Genomic DNA, 22,088 nt, shown 5'->3' with positions numbered 1-22,088 from the left:
TTAGTGACCACCGTGAGAAGTCTCCCAGTACTGTGGTTATCAGGAAACAGGCAACCAGGAAGTGTCCAAAACAGAGAGGATTTACAGCAACATCAAAGCAAAAACGAACAATGAGGACATGAAACCAGGACTGCAGTAAGGTAAAGGAAGCTATTTAGCTAAAAAAAAAAATTCCTTTAGTGACCCTTTAAAGGAGAAGTAGGAGACAATGAACAAATATTACCATAATCATGAATCAGCTGTTGTTGCTTTCTTCCTTCCTTTTGTTTTTCCAGTAAGGGCACTTCATCTATCATGTAGATCCCTGTAAGGTCAATTTGCTGTATGAGGGGTGGTCATAACTCCAGCAATCCACCCCCCCTTTCTGTCCCTCCCCAACTGGAATATGTGGCAGTACCTACTGAACAGGCACACACCTGAACAGTAAACAACTGCTGAGTGCTTTCTGACATCCCTGTACTGTGCACAGTCTGAGCACAGTCAGCACAACTCCATTTCCCTCCTACCTACTCCCTACATGCTTCTTGCACACAGCTCAGATCAATTCACTTTACAGTCTCTATCTGCACACTGTGTAGCTGCGCGCTATGCTGCAGCTCTGACCTGTGAATTTCCCAGATAAAAACAGCTGTGCCACATAGAATCCGGTAGTGGAAAGAAGGCACTCTGGATGACATAACTGGCCAGAGATAATAGTCTGCAGGGATGGTGGTGTAAATCAGGCAAATCAGGTGACTCTGATGGCAGCATTCTAAGAGGGAAGCAAATCTCTGGCAATAAAAAAACAAACAGAAGGCGCTTCCAAGTCCAGTAACAGAGGACTTATTTATTGCTCAAGGATAAAAACACACTTACCAGAGAAAAAAATGGGGGAAGGCTCTTCATAGTAAAGATAGTCCAGTGAGCATGGCCGTTCTTCCTGGTGGGTTCTCCATGCACCCCCTCCCCACCCTCTGCTGGTCAGCTGGAATCCATTTCTTCAAGCTGCTCACTGGACTACCTTTAAGACTGCCTATTGCTGGACTTCATACCTCCTTTACTATGATGAGCCTTCCCCCATTTTTATCTCTAGTAAGTGCGTTTTTATCCTTGGGCAATAAAGAAGTCTTGTTTTTTCAGTGCAGCATAGAATCCAGCTACACAGTGTGCAGATAGAAGCCTTCTGTAATATAATTGATCTGAGCTGTGTGCAGTGTGAGTGGAGAAGGGGGAAAGCAGACAGCCCAGAGCCATCATCAAACAGGAGAAGGAAAGAGGGTGGATCCCGACAAGATTGTCGGCATAAGAATCAGACTGTGGCCCCTTCAACAGGTATTTACCTTGATTTTAACAGAAAAGATGTACTTCTCAGAGGGCTGGAAACACTTTTATGTATTAGCAGCTCACTGGGAAAAGGATGAAGCTAAAAATAAATAAAACACATACTTCTTTTTTAAGGCGCAGAGGTTCTAATCAATCCTGGAAGAGCATAAATCAACACTATGAAGGTAAGTACTATTATAGTCTGTTCAACCTATATTCAATCCCTCTATCTAATCGATCTTATCTCATTGTCACTTTGTGTCTTTTTTTTTTTTAAAGTTCATTGTTTCTGAAAAAGTAAAGCAATAAATGTAAACCCTAAAACTGGAATACAAAATCAAGAAACCTTTCTCCAACATTTCTACTCCAGAGGTAACTTCTGGTTGACTACTGGAGGAATCAAAAAGTGGAAACCCACATCTTATGAAATATGTATGATTAGCAGAAATATACAGACTGTGCAGAGGTGGTAAGAGATACCACTATAATGTAATAAAAGGATACGGTGTTTTAATAGCAGAGAGGCCTGCCTGAAGAGTTATAGTAAACACAGAATTATTTCCCAGCTGATGTAGTCTATAGTTGTCATATCGAAACTGTTGGATGAGCATGCGCCATCGAGCTGGGTCCAAAAGATCCTGTATGGAGAGGAAACCATTTTGTTAAAGTATGAAAAAGTGTCAAGTGATCCTATTTATGTTCTGCATAAAAACCTTTCTGAAAAGATTTCAAATTCTCCTCACCTTCCTTCCTTAAAGCGGAGTTCCAACCACAATTAGCATTTTTTAAAATGTATGTCCTTTCATCATGCGTTTTTATAATATAAATCCGGTCACTTACTATTTTACAATCCGCCGCCGATCCGCATAGATATTCAAAAAATATAGTTTATAAAACTATATCTACACCGTTGTCATTTTGCTTGTGGGCATTGTGAAGCCTACAGGCACTTACTTCCTGGAAGTCTTGGATGGGGAGTGATTATTGGACAGCGCACTGCATCCTGGGAAATGATGACACACATTTCCCAGGAGCATTAGAGGGAGATGATGTCAGAATCCTAGGTGGTTTCAAAGGCAGATTTCGTGGGACCGCATAGCAACAGGCATTTCCAGATGAGTAAAAAAAAAAAATTATTTTTTAGTCGTAAGCTACAGTTTAAAGCAAAATAGTTTTTTTGATGGAACCTCCACTTTAATAACTGAAAATACAAATCACAGGAGACTCATGAGCAGAATCTCTTTAGATTGCAAACTCTGACTTTAGGAACTAAACATGACTTGGTCCTGCATCTACAACCCCTCGCTATTGGTAATATTATATTGAGAGCAGTTGTACTATTCACTGGGGAGACAGGCAAAAAAGGTGGAGACTGACATGTTTCAGATACATTTGCATAACAGAGCATGCTAGGTTTTAAGGCTTCAGAAGTGCCATAGAAGAGGAGTAAAGCTATACAGTAAAACCTTGGTTTGAGAGTAACTTGGTTTGAGAGCGTTTTGAAAGACGAGCAACATTTTTTAATAAATTTTGACTTAATATACAAGCGTTGTCTTGATATAAGAGTAGCGTCATGTCGCAACGGAGTATGAAATAGAAGAGAGGCGCCTCCAAGTGTAGCAATATTGTTACATTTAATGAAGGTACAACATTTAGAAACTCACATGGTTGATGATTAAAACAGGCACATCTAAGTATGCAGGCATCCGGGGTAAAGCTGTCCAAATAGACTATCTTCCTCACCGCCATTGATGTCCTCCCTTCCATGAGCACTTCAAGCCTCACTTTCAGATCCCTCTACTGCAGGGTAGTCTTCCCGGTCATGATTGCAGACTGACAGCGGTGAGAGCCGGCAGTGAGGAGGATGGTCTATGTGGACAGCTTTGCCCCAGATCCCTGTATACTTAGATGTGCCTCTTTTAATCACCAACCATGTGAGTTGCTAAATGTTGAACCTTCATTAAATGTAACCATATTGCTACACTTAGAGGTGCCTCTCTTCTCTTTTATACCCTGTAGCTCCTGCTGGATTTTGCTTCTAATTCTCTTGTGGAGGCTGCCATTTGTGGATGGACATTTTATGGTTACACAACCCATCACATTGCTATGATCTTTTTATATGGACTTATAAGGACTTATGAATAAATGGTGGTGGAACAAATCATTTGGAGTTTCCATTATTTCTTATGGGAAAATTCTCTTTGATATAAGAGTACTTTGGATTACAAGCATGTTTCCGGAACATATTATGCCTGCAATCCAAGGTTTTACTCTATATAAAAAGGTACCTCCAGATGCCTGGACTAATTTTCTGAGTGCAGTTTATGTGGTTAGGCTGGGTACATTGGTAACTAGGGTTGTCCCGATACCGATACTAGTATCGGTACCGATAATGAGCATTTGCGCGAGTACTTGTACTCGTGCAAATGCTCCCGATGCTTCACTGAATACCTTTTTTTTTCTCTCTGAGTGGGGGCGGAGAGGGGGCGGGGAGCGGCCGGAGAGGAGACTGAGGGGGCGGAGAGCAGAGAAGTCCTCGGGTATGTATAACATACCACTGGAGGAGAGCTGCTGCTGCCGCCGCGGCCGTCTAGTTGTTCGGCGCTCAGGGAACATAACAGCTTTCATTTAAATAGCTGTATGTTCCCCGCCGCGCATTGTCATAGCCCCTCCCCCTTGTCCGGGCACTTAGACATATCACCCGTCCAATCCTGGGACGGGTGATCTATCAATCAAAGTGCCCGGACAAGGGGGAGGGGCTATGACGAGGTGCGGCAGGGAACATACAGCTATTCAAATGAAAGCTGTTATGTTCCCTGAGCGCCGAACAACTAGACGGCGGGGGAGACCCACACAAACCTGATATTGGGAGAGACAACGGTGCATTTGGGGGGAGACATGGCTGCATTTTGGGAGTAAGACATGGCTGCATTTTGGGAGTGAGACATGGCTGCATTTTGGGAGTGAGACATGGCTGTGTTTGGGGGGGGAAGACATGGCTGCGTTTGCGGGGGAGACATGGCTGCATTTTGGGAGTGAGACATGGCTGTGTTTGGGGGGGGAAGACATGGCTGCGTTTGCGGGGGAGACATGGCTGCATTTTGGGAGTGAGACATGGCTGTGTTTGGGGGGGGAAGACATGGCTGCGTTTGCGGGGGAGACATGGCTGCATTTTGGGAGTGAGACATGGCTGTGTTTAGGGGGGGGGGGAAGACATGGCTGCGTTTGCGGGGGAGACATGGCTGCATTTGGGGGGAGACATGGCTGCATTTTAAAAAAAAGTATCGGTATTCGGTATCGGCGAGTACATGAAAAAAAGTATCGGTACTTGTACTCGGTCCTAAAAAAGTGGTATCGGGACAACCCTATTGGTAACCAATGACAAAATGGATGATCGCTGCCTGGATTAGATCTATCATTATAACACAAGTCAGTGACAGAACATGTAACAATTGTTTGATGGAGGTAGGACTTTTACTGACACCAAGACACTGCACAGGATAGATGGCTTAGTATAATGCAAAGTCACATGGTAAGAAGTTATTTTCACTATTAAATGTTGGTTCGGTCAGTATCAGTCAGGCAGAGATAATCACAGACGAGCAGAAGAAGTGATTTCTGATCATTTGTTTACTCCTGGAATGTCTTTGGTAACACTAGGTATAAGGCAGTCCTGATCTCGTACCTTATAAGGTGAAATGTGAGTGTCTGAAGGAAAGGCCAACATCCCCATCACTTGTCGAACTTCATCCAACTGGCTTCCTTCTGCCTGGCTAAAATGTTTCCTCGCATGTCTGAAACAGAGAAAGAGTCAGATATTATGGTAAATGATATTTTTTTATAAACTCTAAATATTGACACTGGGACCCCCTACCACTGAAGCATTGTTTGAGTAGTAGAAAGACCTAAAAGAAACAAAAATGTCTGTCCTTGGATTCCCTATTAAGTAGTGGTGCTTAACAAAAGGGTACGGTAATACTCAGAGGCGATCGGAGCCTTTCTGAAATACTCAGTTCCCGAGTTCAGCCGAAGTGTCCTCTGGCCTTTCCATTTGTTTCCGAGGCTCTCCAGCGCCCCCTCTGGCCACATGCAGTATTGCATGCCATTGAAGTCAATGCGGAATTAATTATTTTAGTTTCCGTTGACTTCTATGGGGAAACTTGCTTTGATAAGCGAGTACTTTGGATTACGAGCATTCTCCTGGAATGGATTATGCTCGTAATCCAAGGTTCCACTGTATTATAATGGTGGGTGTCACCAAGGACTACAAGACTAACAAAGGAAAGAAAATGGAGTATGACCCCAACTTATGGTTACTGCAAATTTCTTACAAAGTTTTAATAAATGTTTAGTAGCCATAGGTTGGTATTATACTCTAATTCCCCCCCCCCCCCCTTGTTAGCTGAGTAGCAAGACCTTCCTCCAGCCACGTATATTCTTTACCTAATCTATCCACTGTTCATTTAGCCCTGGTTCACATTGGTGTGATTTGACATGTCAAATCGCATGCCAAATTGGTGGTAATTACCGGCAATGGCTCCGTCCTACATTCAAATGTAGTTTCTGTACTTCTTTCAGCGATTTTGGGGTGCAATTTCCATTGACATCTGTGCAGAAACCAGCACAAATGTCTCTGAAATTGTCCCTGAAATCGGGACTGACATGCAGCGGATCTCACACATTTTCATTCCCGCACTCAGTGTGAACCTAGTCCAAATTACATTTTATAAAAAGCAGGCAATTGTATGAGGAACCTGCAATCCATTAAGCTGTTAAGTGGACACTTAGGTGAACATCAGTGCTGATAGAAGGATGGACTGCATTCTCAATGAAGCTGGTAATTTTGCTGAATCTATCTATAAAATGATTCTTTGCACAGCCAAGAAATATACAACTCCACGTGAGTTCTCTATCTCTGCCACCACTGTCTGGCTGCTCCTATTGCATCCTCTATCATAAAAACAGCCCATCAACAACTATCACATGGGGAGAGTCCATAGCTCTATGACGTAGGATGTTAGTGACTCACAACCGACATGTGGAAGCTTCTCCTGCTCCCAACAGCTGGATGGAGCAATGGGGGAGCGAGCATGAGTACGTGCTCCTCTGGAAGGGATTCAAGTTGTTGTAAAGGCTGAAGGGTTCTTACCTTAGTGCATTTTCTGCATTAAGGCGGAAAAAAAAAACATCTGAGTGCAGCTCCCCAGACCCCCCCCATACTTACTTGAGCCGGCTCTCTATCCAACGATGTGCACGAGAGCAGCACCTCTCTCCCATTGGCTCCCACTGTTGTCAATCACAGCCAGTGAGGAGGGAGGAAGGAGCAGGGAGGCCCGAGCCACACTCTGTGTGTCTGGACACACAGAGCCAGCTCAGGAGCAAACCCCTAATGGGTGTCTCCATAGCAAGCGGACTGCTATGGTGTGCACTCAGCAGGGCAAAGGAGCCAGGAGCACCAGCGGGGGGGGCCAAGAAGTGGAGGATTGGGGCTGCGCTGGAAAAAAACATTGCACAGAACAAGAAAGTAACATGTTTGTTTATTAACCGCTTAAGGACCGCCCCACGTACATTTACTGCCGTAGGGCGGCCTTTAAGTGCAAAATCACAGTACCTGTCAAGGGCTTTGGGGCGTGCGCTGTGATTGGACACATCGGTAGCCAATCAGTGGATTTGGCGGACCCGATGTCCACTGGAAAGCAGGTGATCGTTCGGAGAGAGGTAGAGCGGCATTCTGCCTATGTATTCAAGGAAGATCGCCGATCTGCTAGTAAGGAAGATGGAGATCTTGTGTTTCTGCTAAGCAGGAACACAGATCTGTCTTCCTACAGTGCAACCATCCCCCACACAGTTAGCAAGCACTCCCAGGGAACACAAGAAAGTTTCGAAGGACAACCTTCTTCCTCAGAGCCCAGCTCTGTGACCATCTAAAGTGTATTGGTTCTGACTCATTGCTGGTACCTGTGGAAACTGTTTACACTGTGAATCTTTCACCTACGTCTGAGTAGTTTTAATTCACTGGGCTGGTGCGCCCTTTCTTTCTTTTTCTCATTTATCATTGAGGGCAGCAAAGCCAGTAACATGTACCATCACGACATTCAGACTGTGTGCAGGAGTATTGTTTTCTGTTATCTTAAACCACTTGATCACCCCTGATGTTAACCCTTTTTCATGCCAGTGTCATTAGTACAGTGACAGTGTAATTTTTTTTTAGCACTGATCACTGTATTGGTGTCACTGGTCCCCAAAAAGTGTCAGTTAGCTGTCCGATTTGTCTGGCACAATGTCTCAGGCCTGCTAAAAATTGATGATCGCGGCCATTACTAGTAAAACAATTATTTGGTTACGACATTGCATGACTGCGCAATTGTCACTACGCAGTGCAGTATCGCAAAAGATGGCCCGGTCAGTAAGGGGGTAAAACCTTCCAGAGCTGAAGTGGTTCAAAAAAATTCTGCATTTACAATCACTTTAAAGTGAATATGATGCTTTGCTCATGCAGGGAACTTGAAGTCTACAGCAATGGGCAAACTAAACTTGGGTAAGAAAAATACTCCAGAAGGTAGAGTTTTGTGGTAGATAAAGACTTTATAAGCCTTTTACGCATCTTCTAGCAAATGATTGTTATCTGTACACTGCCTGCGGAACATGCACAGCACATTGTACACACTGGCCCTTTTCGGGCATCTGCAAGATGCTGTCAGTGTGACTGTAACTGTAACTCCAATGTGACTGTGCAGGAGTTACATCGTCAGCGGGCACTAAATGGCTGAAGCAAGAAAACTCTAGACTTGGTAGAAGAGGTGAAGAGGATGGCAGCAGTGGCAATGGAGTGAACCACCTTCACTCCATTGCCACTGCTGCCATCTTAGCTTTAGACAATGCACTGTTGAGGAGGGTACACACAGAGGTAAGTGTTCTGTAATGTGCAAGTATACTGTACACTATGCCATTAGGGCACACAAAGTAAAAAAGCTGGTCATTAACCTGCCAACTGCTATTCAAAGCTGAGAGGGGTGTGATGGTGAAATGATCGTTTAAAGCGGAGCTCTACCCAAAAATGGAGCTTCCGCTTTTCGGAACCCTCCCCCCCTCCGGTGTCACATTTGGCACCTTTCAGGGGGGAGGGGGGTGGAGATACCTGTCTAAGACAGGTATTTGCACCCACTTCCGGGAATACGGTACTGCGGCAGACACGCCTCTACCTGCAGCCCCCCGCTGTCTTCTGGGAAACACACTGTTCCCAAAAGAGAGCAGGGACCAGTGACGGCGTGGCGCGCTACTTGCGCATGCGCAGTAGGGAACCGGGCAGTGAAGCCGCAACGCTTCACTTCCCGATTCCCTAACCGAGGATGGCGGCGGGTGCCCATCGCACACATTCCTGGATGAGCTCTTGGATTAGGGTGCTGTACCAACAACCAGCTGGATACTGGTACAAGTCACAATGAGAATTTTTGCCAGCACACCATGGAAAAGACGTAAATAGCGTCCAAACGGATGATTTATTGCATGATCACAACACAAGGAGAGTGCAACGTTTCGGAGCCACGCAGCATCCCTTTGTCAGGCATGTGATGAGCGATTGCTCATCCTCGGCTGACGTCATCACGGGCGCACTGGACAGGTAAGTATCCTTTTTTTAAAAGTCAGCAGCTGCAGCATTTAGCGGCTGGCTTTTAAAAAAATAAATCGGCGCAACCTCCGATTTAAGTTGATCCCCCTTAAATAAAAGTACAGTCCCCACTGCTAGCAATAGGAAAAAGTTTCTTCTTTAATTTCTACCTTTAATTTAGGCTGTACAATATAAAAGACGTTCACACCAGGAACAAGAGATCAGGCTTTTTCTACCCTCCTGTCCATCAAGGTGGATTTTCATATTACTACTACTACTAATTTGTGTTTAGACTGAAGAAACAAAAATCCTGTGCAGAGCAGCAATTAATTATAGCGAACAAGTCGGTAATGGCATCTTTATTTGCGGCAGACTGGGAGGAAAAGAATGGAAATAACAGAAACACACACTGAGTGTAATTTGGCACAGCTAGAGGTATCAGACACGGGGGCCCAATGCTGATAAAGTGGCGACCGGTAAACAGCCCCCTCTAATATTCTAAGTGAAAATGGAAGGCGTAACAACCATATACAGAGAAAGTTATAGATTAAAAATCAATTATGAATCTAAATTACAGGCTTCGCTTTTATTTATTTTATACACTGTGGTGTCTTTGTTTTCTTTTTTGGCATATTGCTTTCAAACTTTGAAGGACACTTAGCTGAAGGTAATGAGTCAAAAAAAATATGCAGTTTTAGAAAAATGAGAACTTGGACAATAATATAATAAAGAGGAACAATAGATGAATGTTAAAGAATATGCATGCCAAAACAAAGCTAGATAATTCAACCGAGGTTACTTCTCCCACCTCCTAAGACTTAAAGGCGTTGTAAAGTTATTTTTTGCAGGCGCGCTCTAGTGATACAGCCGGCGGCTATTGCCGCTCACTGTATCACTCGGCCCTGCCCCCGGCGCGCCGCATCATTGGATGTGATTGACAGCAGCACGAGCCTATGGCTGCGCTGCTTTCAATCCATCCAGTGTAGCCAATCAACGGCCAGACTCCAAAACAAAGGAGGATGACGGGGGAGAGCGCGGGACTTTCGAGAGGGTCAGGTAAGTAAAACGGGGGCTGGGGGAGGGGGGCGATATTGTCAGATGTTTTTTCACCTTGATGCATAGGATGCATTAAGGTGAAAAAACATTTACCTTTACAACCCCTTTAAAGTGGATGTAGACCCTCAGACGATACCCAGAGATGAAAAAAATCTCCCTACATAAGTTTTACATGTATATCTTCTGTCTTTTCCTTTCTACACTCTTTGAAAAGTGCAGCTCCTGTTAGAAATCCTTGTTCCCATTTCAGCAGTGGGTGTGGAGTCTGGGTTTACACTGTGTGAGAGCTGATTGGAGGAAAGGCACGCACACACCTGCCCTCCACATTCAGACGAACAAAGGAATACACAGAGCTGTACAGTAAATAGACAAGTTATCTGCTTATCTACCTCCAAGCTCTCTTCTGCTGTTTTCTCGTCTGTCAGACAACTTGTCAGAAGTAACTCTGCTGATAACAGAGGAATGGAGCAGCAGAAAGACATGGCACGCAGAGCTTTGGGGAGAGATAAGTAAACACTACAGATGTACACTATATTATCAAAAGTATTGGGACGCCTGCCTTTACATGCACTTTAATGGCATCCCAGTCTTAGTCCATAGAGTTCAATATTGAGTAACTATTAAAGCTTCAACTCTTCTGGGAAGGCTGTCCACAAGGTTTAGGTGTGTTTGTCCATGGAAAAGTTTAAGCATTATTCCAGAAGCGCATTTGTGAGGTCTGGCACTGACGTTGAAGGCCTGGCTCGCAGTCTCTGCTCTAATTCATCCCAAAGGTGTTCTATCGGGTTAAGGTCAGGACTCTGTGCAGGCCAGTCAACTTCCTCCACCCCAAATTTTCTCATCCATGTCTTTATGGACCTTGCTTTGTGCACTGTTCCAAATCATTTGGTGGAGGGGTATTATGGTGTGGGGTTGTTTTTCAGGAGTTGGGCTTGGCCCCTTAGTTCCAGTGAAGGGAACTCTTAAGATGTCAGAATACCAAGACATTTTGGACAATTTCATGCTCCCAACTTTGTGGGAAGAGTTTGGGGATGGCCCCCTCCTGTTCCAACATGACTGTGCACTAGTGCACAAAGCAAGGTCCATAAAAAGACATGGATGAGTGAGTTTGTGATGGAAAAACTTGGACTGGCCTGCACAAAGTCCTGACCTCAAACCGACAGAACACCTTTGGGATGAATTAGAGCAGAGACTGCGAGCCAGGCCTTCTCTTCCAACATCAGTGCCTGACCTCACAAATACTCTTCTGGAAGAATGGTAAAACATTCCCATAGACACACTCCTAAACCTTGTGGACAGCATTCCTAGCTGTTATAGCTGCAAAGGGTGAGCCAACTCAATATTGAACCCTACGGACAAAGACTGGGATGCCATTAAAGTTCATGTTGTGTGTAAAGTTGTAAAGTGTTGTGCAAACTGTTGGCGCTATAAAAATGCCAATGGTCAACAAAAATGTGTCAAAAGTGTCCGATGTGTCCGCCATAAGGTCGCAGTACCGATAAAAATCGCTGATCACCGCCATTACTAGTAAAAAAATTATAATAATAAAAATACCATAAATCTATCCCCTATTTTGTAGACGCTATAACTTTTGCGCAAACCAATCAATAAACGCTTATTGCGATTTTTTTACGGAAAATATGTAGAAGAATACGTATCGGCCTAAACTGAGGGAAATAATTGTTTTTTTTATATATTTTTGGGGGATATTTATTATAGCAAAAAGTAAAAAAATATTAATTTTTTTCAAAATTGTTGCCCGGTCATTGACCAGTAATATGGTCCGGGGCTGAAGAGTTTAAGGAGAAACATGAAAATGTGTTGGAATGGCCTAGCCAAAGCCCAGACCTCAATCCAATAAAAAAATCTGTGGCCAGACTTAAAGATTGCTGTTCACAAGCGCAAACCATCCAACTTGAAGGTGCTGGAGCAGTTTTGCAAGAAGGAATGGGCAAAAATCCCAATGGTAAGATGTGGCAAGCTTATAGAGACTTATCTAAAGCGAATTGGAGCTGTGATAGCCACAAAAGGTGGCTCTACAAAGTATTGACTTTAGGGGGGTGAATAGTTATGCACATTGGGCCAGATTCTCATAGAATCGGCGGCGGCGTAGTGTAAGCCATTTACACCACGCCACCGCAACTTACTGAAGCAAGTGCCGTATTCTCCAAGCACTTGCTCCGTAATTTGCGGCGGCGTAGTGTAAATGGCCCGGCGTATGGCCGCGTAATTCAAAGGGGGCGGCTTGTATTCAAATTAAGCACGCCCCCGCGCCGATCGAACTGCGCATGCGCCGGGCGGAAAAATAGCCCAGTGCGCATGCTCCAGCTCACAACGGAAAACGTCAATGACGCCGATGTGAGCGTCATTGACGTAAAGTCGTATTCGCAAACAAGTTAGTAAAACGACGTAACCGACGGAAAAAGACGACGCTGACCCGACGCCATACTTAACATGGCATACGGCGGACTGGCGTAAGGTTACCCCTCATATAGCAGGGGTAACCTTACGCTTACGGAAACAACGTAAACGACGACGACGTGGCGCAAATTCGTTCGGGAATCGGCGTATCAGGCTCATTTGCATAGTCAAATGAGAACTGAACGTAAACACCACCTAGCGGCCAGCGTCGAATTACTAAGATCCGACGGTGTAAGTGACTTACACCTGACGGATCTACGCCGTATCTATGCGAAAATGATTCTAAGAATCATACGCATAGATACCCGGGGCCAAAAACAGAGATACAACGGTGTTTCCGGAGATACACCGTCGTATCGCTTCTGAGAATCTGGCCCATTGACTTTTTCAGTTATTTTGTCCTATTTGTTGTTTGCTTCACAATAAAAAAAAAATCTTCAAAGTTGTGGGCATGTTCTGTAAATTAAATGATGCAAAATCGTCAAACAATCCAGGTTAATTCCATTTTGTGAGGCAACAAAACACGAAAAATGCCAGGGGGGGGGGGGGGGGTGTTGAATACTTTTGAAAGGCACTATATATTTTCTTTTATTGTTCCTAGACCAAATGAAGAAATTAACATTTGCAGTGTGGGCTCAGCCCCACTACAAGGGATAATTTATTTGTCCAGAGTTGTGCTTCAATCGTCTATGGATACTTGTACTCGAGGAGGTTCACTTATTTGTTGAAGTGAACCTGTCAACTAAAATAAAGGCAACAAACTCAAAATGGCAGGCACCTTGTGGTGTCTCTAAGTGCATTCATTATATGTTCAGCTTTCCTGGTCTTTTCCAAACGCATTCGCTGAACACAAGGTGTTGAATATTATCTTAGTGCCTGATGGAGCCTTTTTAGCTTTATTATAAATCACTTTAAGCATAGTCTCTGGTTCTGATAGTGAAGAGAGTGAGAAGCAGCTGACTGCTGCTGTCAGGTTCAAGCATCTCTTGCAGAAATTGCTGTTTTACGTACATTTGTCACTCCAAGTGCCACTTACTCGACGAGCATTGCGTATAAAGATGTCTTAAGCTGGTACATGTTATTAATAGAACACATTTCAATTTTTAAGTGTATATCAGTTGAGTGCTAAAAGCCCCAAGATTGCTTATGAGATATGTAGGCAGGCAATAACCAAAGCATTCATAAAGTAACGCTGTCACAAACATGGGATATTTGTACTAAGCATGTGATCAAATCCCATTCCAAGAGGTTACATAGAAAAGATTCTCAACTGTAGCAATGGGGCGATTTACTAAAACTGGAGAGTGCAAAATCTGGTGGAGATTTGCATAGAAACCAATCAGCTTCCATTTTTTTTTTATCAAAGCTTAAAGTGGGGGTTCCGCGGCAAACTTTTTTTAAATTTTTTTCCAGCATTTACTGGGGTATGACAATGCAAAGGAATACTCACTACTTTGGTCGCTGCACATATCCGCTATCCGTTTTCTCTGCAAAGAAGGATTTATAAAAATCCGTCCGAGGGAATTTCCATTTTGTTTGTGGGCATTGTGAAGACCACAAGCAATCACTTCCTGGAAGCGGTGAATGCTGATCTCCCAGCATTCACCGCTCATTCTCGCGCCTGCGCACTGTTTACAGTGTTCTGGTACCTAATGGCAATATTTACAGGCATGCCAGTTTCTAAAATGGTGCAATTATAGACGCCATCGTCACGTGACCGACGTCACGCGTCACTTTGTGTGTGAAATCTCACGAGATTCACATTGTGCTCCTAGAAAAACATAGCAGACAGGTCCCATACCGCATTGCGGCGCCAGGGAAAGGATAAGATACGCCTACTCCCACGGGAGGGGAATCCCGGAAGTCGTAGTTTACATGGCTATACTACGGTATTTATTTAATTTTTTTTTAAATGTTATGGCAATTCAGTATGTGCGTTGTGCAAGGATTGTTTTAAAAGAATGTTGTTAGTTTGGGTGAACCTCCGCTTTAAAGGGGTTGTAAAGACAAAAATATTTTCCTCTTAAATTAAAGTCTGACAGTAGCTGATAAAGTAAAAAGTAATGTTTTGCATTATAACTAGTTTGATACCTGTTGAAATCGAGCTGTTTTATTCACCTCTGTCACTCCTGAATCATTCTCACTGACTTCCTGGTTTGCGGTGCGCATTCATTCTTGCTACATCACGGCTTAATGGGAACTACAGTTCCCATTAGGCTTAGCCTCCATGCCTGTGAGGGATAAGAGAGCATCTTCACGCAGGGCTGTAGTCATAGGGAGGGGGTGAGCACATTCTGCTTTCCACCATGCAAAACGGCTCAGATGCTGGTGGAAAGCAAGAAGAGGAGAGACAGGAAATGGCATTTTCAAACCTGGATTACTGTATTTTGGAGGTCAAAAGGATATTTAAGTGATATTTAAATGCTCTAGCTTACAGCAATCAATTGATCTAATAAAAAACAAACCTTTAGTGTTCCTTTAACTGAACAAGCTGAAGTTAAAAGCTGATTGGGCACCATGCACAGCTGCACTGGATTTTGCACTCTCCAGTTTTAGTAAAGAAACCCCCACCGTGTCCATAAGAACCAAGATCAGAACTTCCCACGCTATGGTATTTTTTGTCATATGAATGTGAATGCTGAACAATGAGGAAGCAAGCTGGGAAAAGCACTAATGCCTTTGAACCTTGGTGTTGGTGAGGAATTCAAAGAATATCATGGAAAGCAAGGAAAACTAACAAATACAGTAAAGCCTCGTACACACGCTCGGTATACTCGGCAAGAACCAGCAAGAAAACTGCTGGCAGAGCTTTCTTGCCGAGTATACCGAGCGTGTGTACGAGGCTTTCAGGTCGACAAGAAAACTGCCCAGAATCTAGACGAGAAAAATAGAGAACCTGCTCTCTATTTTTCTTGTCGTGAGATTCTCTGCAGTTTTCCTGCCGAGAAACCAGAGAGTGTGTGTACTTACCTGTCGCTGTGGAAACCCGCGCATGCTCGAAATGACTTGGGTAGCTTCCTAGGCATAGGTAGAGTGCAGCAAGATGGTGGCGACGGCATTGAATGTGAAAAGCGCATGCTCGTTGTACACAAGGACGTCACCGCGTTCTTGCCTTTCAAGAGAACCGCGGTTCATTTGAAAGGAGTGTCTATACACTCGGGCGGCAAGAGATTCTTGCCAAGAATCTCGTCAGGGAAAACAACGTTTTTTTCCTGATGAGATTCTGGCCCGTGTTTCCAGGGCTTGAGGTAAAAAAAGTATTTGATCCCCTGCTGATTTTGTACGTTTGCCCACTGACAAAGAAATGATCAGCCTATAAGTTTAATTGTAGGTTTATTTGTGAGAGACAGAATAACAACAAAAATATCCAGAAATACACATTTCAGAAAAGTTATAAATTGATTTTCATTTTAATAAGTGAAATAAGTATTTGATCCCCTATCAATCAGCAAGATTTCTGGCTCCCAGGTGTCTTTTATACAGGTAACGAGCTGAGATTAGGAGCACTCACTTAATGACAACTTGTTATGTGTATAAAAGACATCTGTCCACAGAATCTTTTTCTTCCATTCAAACCCAACATCATGGGCAAGACCAAGGAGCTGTCAAAAGGATGTCAGAGACAAGATTGTAGACCTGCACAAAATTGGAATGGGCTACAAGACCACCAGCAAGAAGCTAGGTGAGAAGGAGAAAACTGCTGAAGTGATTATTCGCAAATGGAAGAAATACAAAAATAGCCATCAACCCAAGAACACCATCCCTACAGTTCAAAAAAGAGGTGGAAACATTATGTTTTGGGGTGGTTTCTCTGCTAAAGGTGCAGGCCGACTTTGCCGCATTGAGGGGCCATGTATTGTAAAATCTTGGAGAACCTACTTTCCGCATGACAATGATCCAAAACATACCGCCAAGGCAACAAAGGAGTGGCTCAGGAAGAAGCACATTAAGATCATGGAGTGGCCTAATCAGTCTCCAGACCAGGGGTGGGCAAACTTTTTCACTCGAGGGCCGCAATGGGTTCATATATTGGACCCGGGGGCCGGACCAAGAGTAGATGGACCGCGCGCCTGGCTATGTAAATGCGGGGGGGCGGCCACGAAAGCCGTGAAGTCGCCGCAGGAGCGGTGCCGGCCGTGCCTATCCTGCACCACTGCCGCCCCGAGGCCTGGCCTCGGCAGTGGCGTAACCAGAGTTATGGGCGTCCGGGGCGGAATTTTTTTTCCCGCCCCCCCTTATATAAACATCCTCGTTTATATGTGCGTAAACGTGGGGGTGGGGGGACTTAAACATTTTGGAGCTTTTTTTAAAACTTTGTTTATATTTATTTACTTATTTTTGTTTTGCTCTTTTTATGTTTTTTTACACTTGATGTCATTGCTATTAGATAGGGGGATAAAAATCCCCCTATATACCGGTAATAGCAAGGGTACACTGACAGGTCCTCTTTATGGAGACATTAGGGGTCTCTAGGACCCCTAATGTCACCTGGGGACCCCAAAAGAAGCTGATGAAACACAGATCTGCTTCTTCTCTCTGGCTATAGCAGCCAGATGACTGACAGGTGAATGCGGATGTAATACACATCACTTCTGCATTCACAGCCTGGAGGGAGATCAGCAAGGAGGAAGATGCTGGTCTCCCTCCCATCTTACCTCCTGACACCCTCCCAAGCCGGTCCCGGGCCGCAGATGGGGCAGCGGATCCTGGGATTGAAGGTGAGGGGTCAGGAGGGGGGGCGGCGGCAGTACTGGAGGGGGGTAGGGGGGCACGCAGCCAGTACATACACAATTGGCAGGCTATAGCACCCGATAATGGCACTGACCTCCGACACTGCAACTCCCTCCATGCTCCCATCTCCACACAGCGCTGTACCAGAGCGAAGGGGAAGACAGCGGCCAAGGCGTCTCACACTTCCAGTGCCTGTCTCCCGCCGCCATGTTCAGAGTTTCCCGGGGCGCTGTGATTGGGCGTATGGCGGTCATGTGCGGAGGCGGGACTTCCAGTCCTACATGACCCCCATATGCCCAATCACAGGGTGCTGGACACTAAACATGGCGGCCAGACATCGGAGGAGGCACGGAATGTCGCCCCCCTGGCTCGGCGAGCTGGATTAAAATGTCTGCCGGGCCATAGTTTGCCCATTCCTGCTCCAGACCTTAATCCTATAGAACATTTATGGAGAGAGCTGAAATCCTTAAAGGGGTTGTAAAGGTTTGTGTTTTTTTCACCTTAATGCATCCTATGCATTAAGGTGAAAAAACAACTTGCACTCTCGGGCCCCCCAGCCCCCCCGTTTTACTTACCTGAGCCACAAAACTGCGTGGGCGCGATCCCGCAATGGTTTCCCCTAGCTTGAGGCGGCTCTTCATTGGAGATTGATAGCAGCGCAGCCATTGGCTCCTGCTGCTGTCAATCAAATCAATGACACTGTGCGCTGGGGCCGAGTGATACACTTGGTGGCCATAGCCACCAAGTGTATCATACGGGGGAGCGCGCCTGCAAGCTAACCCCCTTGGAAGAGTGCTTCCCAGAAGGGGGTTAGCTCTTGCGGGGAGGAGCCAAGACAACCGCCGAGGCACCCCAGGAGATGAGGATCGGGGCCACTCTGTGCAAAACTAACTGCACAGTGGAGGTAAGTATGGTATGTTTGTTATATAATTTTTTTTTTTTAAGGATTTAGAGAAGATCTGTAAAGAAGAGTGGATCAAAATCCCTCCTGAGATGTGTGCAAACCTGGTAACCAACTACAAGATGTCTTACCTCTGTGCTTGCCAAGGGTTTCTCCACCAAATACTAAGTTATGTTTTGCTTGGGGATCAAATACTTATTTTACTCACTGAACTGCATCTAAATTTGTAAAATGTAAAAATGTAAAATGTAAAATTTGTAATATTTGTATTATGTGTTTCTTATGGATTTTATGGATGGTCTCTATCATTTAAAATACACCTATAATAAAAATTACAGGCGCTTCTTTTCTTTGTAAGTGGGCAAACTTACAAAATGTGGGAGGTGATTAAATAATTAATTTTCCCCACTGTATGTAAAAAAATACCATGCATGGAATTCTTCATTAACCACTTAAGGACCGGACCAATATGCTGCCTAAAGACCCAAGGTGTTTTTACAGTTCGGGACTGCATCGCTTTAACAGACAATTGCGCGGTCATGCGACGTGGCTCCCAAACAAAATTGGCGTCCTTTTTTCCCCACAAATAGAGCTTTCTTTTGGTGGTATTTGATCACCTCTGCGGTTTTTCGTTTTTGCGCTATAAACAAAAATAGAGCGTCAATTTTGAAAAAAATGCAATATTTTTTACTTTTTGCTATAATAAATATCCCCCAAAAACATATATAACATTTTTTTTTCCTCAGTTTAGGCCGATACGTATTCTTCTACCCATTTTTGGTAAAAAAAAAATCGCAATAATCGTTTATCGGTTGGTTTGCGCAAAATTTATAGCGTTTACAAAATAGGGGATAGTTTTATTGCATTTTTATTTTTTTATTTTTTTTTACTACTAATGGCGGCGATCAGCGATTTTTTTCATGACTGCGACATTATGGCGGACACTTCGGACAATTTTGACACATTTTTGGGACCATTGTCATTTTCACAGCAAAAAATGCATTTAAATTGCATTCTTTATTGTGAAAATTACAGTTGCAGTTTGGGAGTTAAACACAGGGGGCGCTGTAACATTTAGGGTTCACCTAGTGTGTGTTTACAACTGTAGGGGGGTGTGGCTGTAGGACTGACATCATCGATCGAGTCTCCCTAATAAAAGGGATCACTCGATCGATACGCCGCCACAGTGAAGCACGGGGAAGCCGTGTTTACACACGGCTCTCCCCGTTCTTCAGCTCCGGGGAGCGATCGCGACGAAGCGGCTATAAACTAATAGCCCTGCCGTCGTCCCAGATCGCTCCCCGCGGGAACCCAACCGCCGCATGTCGTGGGGGGGGGGGGCCCCCGATCGGACCCCCGACCCACGGAAAGGCAGGGACATACAGGTACGCCAATGTGCCTGTACGTGCCATTCTGCCGACGTATATGTACATGCGGCGGTCGGGAAGTGGTTAATAATATTAAATTAATAGATGTTGCCTCAAGTGAAAATTCCATATTAAATTAATCCATGGATCCAAAAATATAGGCAGCTGCGATTATGTGAGCTTCACCCACTCACTTCTGTGTCCCGAGTGTCTCTACTGCTTGATAAAGAACCCATTCAGGAGAACAATGGGGCCAGAGCTAAAACTACAGGAAAACACAAGCTTGGCATTTCATTTGAGGAAGAATATTTTGCTGTTTTTACTGAAAATAACTGTTGCTTATGGAGTTCTGTATTATTTGCTCAGCTTGAATTACCCAGGTTTCTGACAGGTTTGCTTGAAAATCAATTGTATTAGTAAAAATGTTTTTAAAGCACATAATGGCTCCAATATTCACAAGTGAAAGGTAAAAAAAAAAAAAAAAAAAAAAAGAATTTCAAGCAGTTAAAAGCCTTAGCAAACATAGGTATTATGTAGTAAAAGTAGCAGTGGTATCATCACTGTGCTGTACATTTCCTGTGCAGTAAGCTGAGCTGTGGGAGGAGTCCAACAAGCCCACCCACTACAGACAGCCTGCAGAAAACTACTGGAAGGGGCGGAGACAAGACCAGCCACCCTGCACAAGGAAAGACAACAGAAGTGAGCAGTCTTTATTATGGAAGCTCCTGCACAAAGTTTTACACTTGATTACTCCATAGATCTATGGGAAATACATAAAGCACGCCAAGATTCAAGTAAGAAAACGTACACCTTTTGTATTAAGACAATATTTGCCTATCCCAGAGTTCAGCTTTAAAGTGATTCTAAAGGTCAATACTGTATCTTGGCCTAGGCCAACAAGGCACAGGCCTAGGGCAGCACTTTGCAGGGGGGGCAGCACCAAAAGAGTCCCTGTGGCTTGCGCTACACTTTTAGTGTATCAATAAAAAGTGGGATCCTGCGCAACGTATCACACAAATGAGATAAAGGTGTCACAATGAAAACAAAACTAAATTAGTGAGTGATTAATAAATAAATAAATATATAAATAAGTATTAATACAAAAGCTGACAATCTCAGCGATGAATGAGTCCAAAATAAAGTGCAATTTGATCACTCAAAGGTGAATGCAATAATAAAGTGAGAAAAAGGGGGTGTGCAAAATAGTATAATAATCAGTCCCAAAATAAGTGGCATAAATAATGCTGTCAGAATGGGAACGTTGAATACGCTGAATATCCACTCAGTCACTGTTAATATTAGACAGATGATAAACCTTTAATGGGCTCACAGGACTCTTACCTCTAAGCCCTTAGTATTGGGCATCAAATGAACACCACACTGGCAACCTTCTATGGATAGCCTCAGCGGCTCCTTCTTATGAACTGGCAAAACTTTTCCTTTAATCCATCCAGCAGTACTCAGACCCAAATGAATGAAAGAGAGAACAGAAGAGGAGGGACTCCCATAGTAAAGTACCGTAGGTACAGGTATAAAATGTATTATAGAAAAACCTGCGCTTACATTCAAACTAAAACTTAATGCAGCAGAGAAAATTTAAAACGAGCGGCGTCCACAGCGCCGGCTTACGTCACTCCAGGTGTACGTCCGTCCAATCCCTACGCGTTACGACACGATGTCACGTGTCTTCATCTGGGGAATCTGATTGGCGGTATTGTTCAACAATATTCAGCGTATTCAACGTTCCCATTCTGACAGCATTATTTATGCCACTTATTTTGGGACTGATTATTATACTATTTTGCACACCCCCTTTTTCTCACTTTATTATTGCATTCACCTTTGAGTGATCGAATTGCACTTTATTTTGGACTCATTCATCACTGAGATTGTCAGCTTTTGTATTAATACTTATTTATATATATATATTTATTTATTAATCACTCACTAATTTAGTTTTGTTTTCATTGTGACACCTTTATCTCATTTGTGTGATACGTTGCGCAGGATCCCACTTTTTATTGATTTCTGTTTGATGATATGTAAACATTATTAGGTTTTGCTGCACTGTATTTATTTTGTTGAGGTTAGACTTATTAAGGATCCATATTAGCGCAAAAGCACTTGCCACTTTATACACTTTTAGTGTAGCTTTTATTGTAGCGCCACCCTTGGGGTGGACTGGGCCGGGAGGCAAATCAGTTTAGTGCCCCCATAAAGTGGCCGCACTACTGCCGGTATAATAATACTGGCAGGGTCACCATCAGGGGTGAGAAACAGCCCATACACATAGAGGAGGCTAGGACAGCAGACACCAACCAATGGGTTGTTGTGTGTGTGTGTGGGGGGGGGCTTTGCATTGCTTCTAGTTTTGACTGTCCTATCATAACAGTGGATCTCCCACCTGAGTTCTCGGCTAGAGAAAGACAGATGCCATGTCGGGAGGCTAAAAACTGTCAAAAAGTCAGCTGAAAGGCTCCATAGCAAAACAGGAAGTCAGAGTAAATCCCTGCAAATTAAGGGACTCTACTCCCCCCCCAAGGCCCTCAGAACTAGTGTCCCCAATGGAAAATGTCAGGGTGGGTCTTAAATGAGGGTGTGGCCTTGACAGGAAGGGGTGGGTCATATTTAAATTAGGGGGTGCACGAGTTTAGTCCGGCCTAGGGCAGCACAAAACCTAAATACATCACTGCTAAAGGTT

The 22,088-nt window shown here is 44.0% G+C and overlaps 1 protein-coding gene across 1 annotated transcript in view; it reads right to left on the bottom strand.

Annotated features, from left to right (window-relative positions):
- The window catches only part of MAEA (macrophage erythroblast attacher, E3 ubiquitin ligase), a 132,755-nt gene that overhangs the window by 27,745 nt on the left and 82,922 nt on the right, over positions 1–22,088 (bottom strand). Inside the window, exons 6-7 of the mRNA XM_040335262.1 lie at positions 4,988–5,096; positions 1,807–1,940 (exon numbers count right to left, since the gene is read on the bottom strand). Of these exons, the coding sequence (XP_040191196.1) occupies positions 1,807–1,940; positions 4,988–5,096 (243 nt within the window). The remainder of the gene's footprint in view (positions 1–1,806; positions 1,941–4,987; positions 5,097–22,088) is intronic.

This window comes from Rana temporaria, chromosome 1, assembly GCF_905171775.1.
Source record: "Rana temporaria chromosome 1, aRanTem1.1, whole genome shotgun sequence".
NCBI lineage: Eukaryota > Metazoa > Chordata > Amphibia > Anura > Ranidae > Rana > Rana temporaria.
The sequence above is the reverse complement of the archived record's forward strand: the minus strand, read 5'-3'. Positions and strand labels throughout refer to the sequence as shown.